The 2,144-nt window shown below is 34.4% G+C and overlaps 1 protein-coding gene across 1 annotated transcript; it reads left to right on the forward strand.

Annotated features, from left to right (window-relative positions):
- On the forward strand, window positions 1-1,137 carry LOC129778736 (transmembrane protein 138). Its single transcript, XM_055785817.1, has 4 exons — window positions 1-244; window positions 308-380; window positions 449-623; window positions 684-1,137. Exons 1-4 carry the CDS (start codon window positions 111-113, stop codon window positions 788-790), a joined length of 489 nt encoding a protein of 162 aa, XP_055641792.1. The 5' UTR covers window positions 1-110; the 3' UTR covers window positions 791-1,137.
- The last annotated feature ends 1,007 nt before the right edge of the window (window positions 1,138-2,144 follow it).

A 2,144-nucleotide genomic window follows, 5' to 3' on the forward strand; every position in this document is an offset into this window, starting at 1 on the left:
AGAGAGGGTGTATACATAGTAGTATACTTGCATTTTTTACGTAGAGATATTGCGTGGGTAGAAAGGATACGCGGACTGGAAAATTTGTTGCTCGTTGAAAAGTCCTCGAAATGTTTAAACTTTCATTGAAGCGTTTCGCTTCACTGCTGTTTTTCCAAATTATATTCTTGTGTGTTGATCTCGGAATCAACAGTTTTTCGTATCTAGCTCGGGGCGACAAAGTATCAATCATATTTCTATTTTTGTAAGTAATCGTTGATTCTTAAACTACTTTCATTGATGACCGATGTTACGTTATTATTTTCAGGACACAAGATGTCTGTTTAATTCTGTCCTTCACGGCAATTAATTTCAGCCTGTACATGACTTATGTTTATCAGGTGAGAATACTTGAAATTTCATACAAATAAGTTCTAAGTTAAGTAACTTTTGTGTTATTGAATTTAAGGCTGGAATGGCTCATCTGTTGTACACGAAGTTACGCGTTCCGCTGTTGGTTTCGATGCTATACTTTCTTCTGTGCATAAGCCTTCACATTTGGCAAGTGGTAGATCATCATAAATCACCGTATCTCTTCCAATGGCCGAAGGCATTGACTGCTCTTTTTATCATACAAAGATTATGTAAGTCGGCGCAGCAATTCTGGAACTATGATCTGTATTTTTGTTTTATTTTCATTTCAGTCTCCCCGCTTTATTACTACTTTTACAAAAGATCTGCGCTGAAGATGTGCGACCCTCGATTCTATGAGAACTTGGACTGGATTACTTCTCAGTTAGCCATAAAGTAAACATTCTCCCAAAACAGAACTGCGTGAAGCCGTTCTAGCATTGGTTTATAGTTCAACCATTATTTTGGGTTCTTAAGGCAGGACAAGTTAGCTGTGTTATGATTATTCCGACGAAGCTTGTTTGGCCGGACTTATCGTTCGATAAATGTTTGATTCAGTTCAAAACACGAAGGAAGAATTAAAGCCGCAGCATCCATAGGATTCAATGGATCCTTATGTTCAGAACATGTATGTTATACCGTTGAAAATGGTTCACGAAAGATGTTAAATAGCTACATATCAATAAATTCCGACATAAATTTGTGTGAGTTACAAATTTCATCAGTGAATAAATTCGTGCAAATAAATTGAGATTCTTTTCAAGTCTTCAGTTGTATCCTCTGTCCTGTTTTTTTTTTAAATACGGTACAACGGGGCAAGTTGAAATTATTTGTTATTTGTCGGTGATTGCTATATGAATGAAAGATGATAAACTAAAAAAAATAAGAATCATTCATAATTCGTTCTGCAGTATGTTCTACATAATTTATGAATACACAAACATGATACAAGTAAAATTTGTTAATTTTGCAACTAGGGGTCGTTCGAATATTACGTAACGCAGTTTTTTTACTATTTTGGACCCCCTTTTCTCTACATAACGTGTAACAAATTGTCATTTGCATAAAAATGTTGATATTTGGTTGGATTTATTTCTAAACATGTTTCCACAAGCCATTTTCCACATGTTTCCACAAGCTCTTTCCTTTTTGAGTGCGTTACATAATATTTGAATGATCCCATAAACATAAACCTCATTAGTGGTCGTTTCGAGTGTCTCTATTCTGACATGAAAGCATCCAAAATAGAATTTTTGATGATAATGTTTCGTATATTAGTTCCTATTATGTAGTGTCTATTTTGTGTGTATTAGACTACTTCCCCACATCTAACGTGTACCAAAACCCTTTTTTCCAAGTGTTTATATGTCATTCTTCAATTTAGCGTTTCATAAATCAGTTGTAGATAGTTCGAGAAGCAAAACCGCACATTAAACTCATGATAGTTCCACGTTCCAACTTACCCCGCTCTACGGACAAGTTGAAATAATGCATATGAAATCTAAACATTTTCAAAATTGATATTTTTCGAAACATCCAGTGTAATCCCTATTTTTTATCGAAAGTCATCTGTTATACCTTGTATATTCTGCAAACAGATTTCAATTTAGTGATTTAGTGATTTTTGAAGATAACTTTCATGTTGAACTTCGAAAAAATCGTTCCAACTTGCCCCGGTGTACCTTATAAATCATTTATTTTACAGGCTCAGTTACTTAAGTTTAAAGAAACCACGTTCATGGTCTAATTTTGGT

The sequence above is a fragment of the Toxorhynchites rutilus genome, chromosome 3 (assembly GCF_029784135.1).
Source record: "Toxorhynchites rutilus septentrionalis strain SRP chromosome 3, ASM2978413v1, whole genome shotgun sequence".
NCBI lineage: Eukaryota > Metazoa > Arthropoda > Insecta > Diptera > Culicidae > Toxorhynchites > Toxorhynchites rutilus.

What these genes read in the sequence shown, in the direction of transcription:
- LOC129778736 (XM_055785817.1), top strand. Translation starts at nt 111, where the DNA reads ATGTTTAAACTTTCATTGAAGCGTTTCGCTTCACTGCTGTTTTTCCAA. An exon ending in TCAATCATATTTCTATTTTT is followed by an intron (nt 245 to 307) that starts GTAAGTAATCGT and finishes TATTATTTTCAG; the next exon opens with GACACAAGATGTCTGTTTAA. An exon ending in ACATGACTTATGTTTATCAG is followed by an intron (nt 381 to 448) that starts GTGAGAATACTT and finishes ATTGAATTTAAG; the next exon opens with GCTGGAATGGCTCATCTGTT.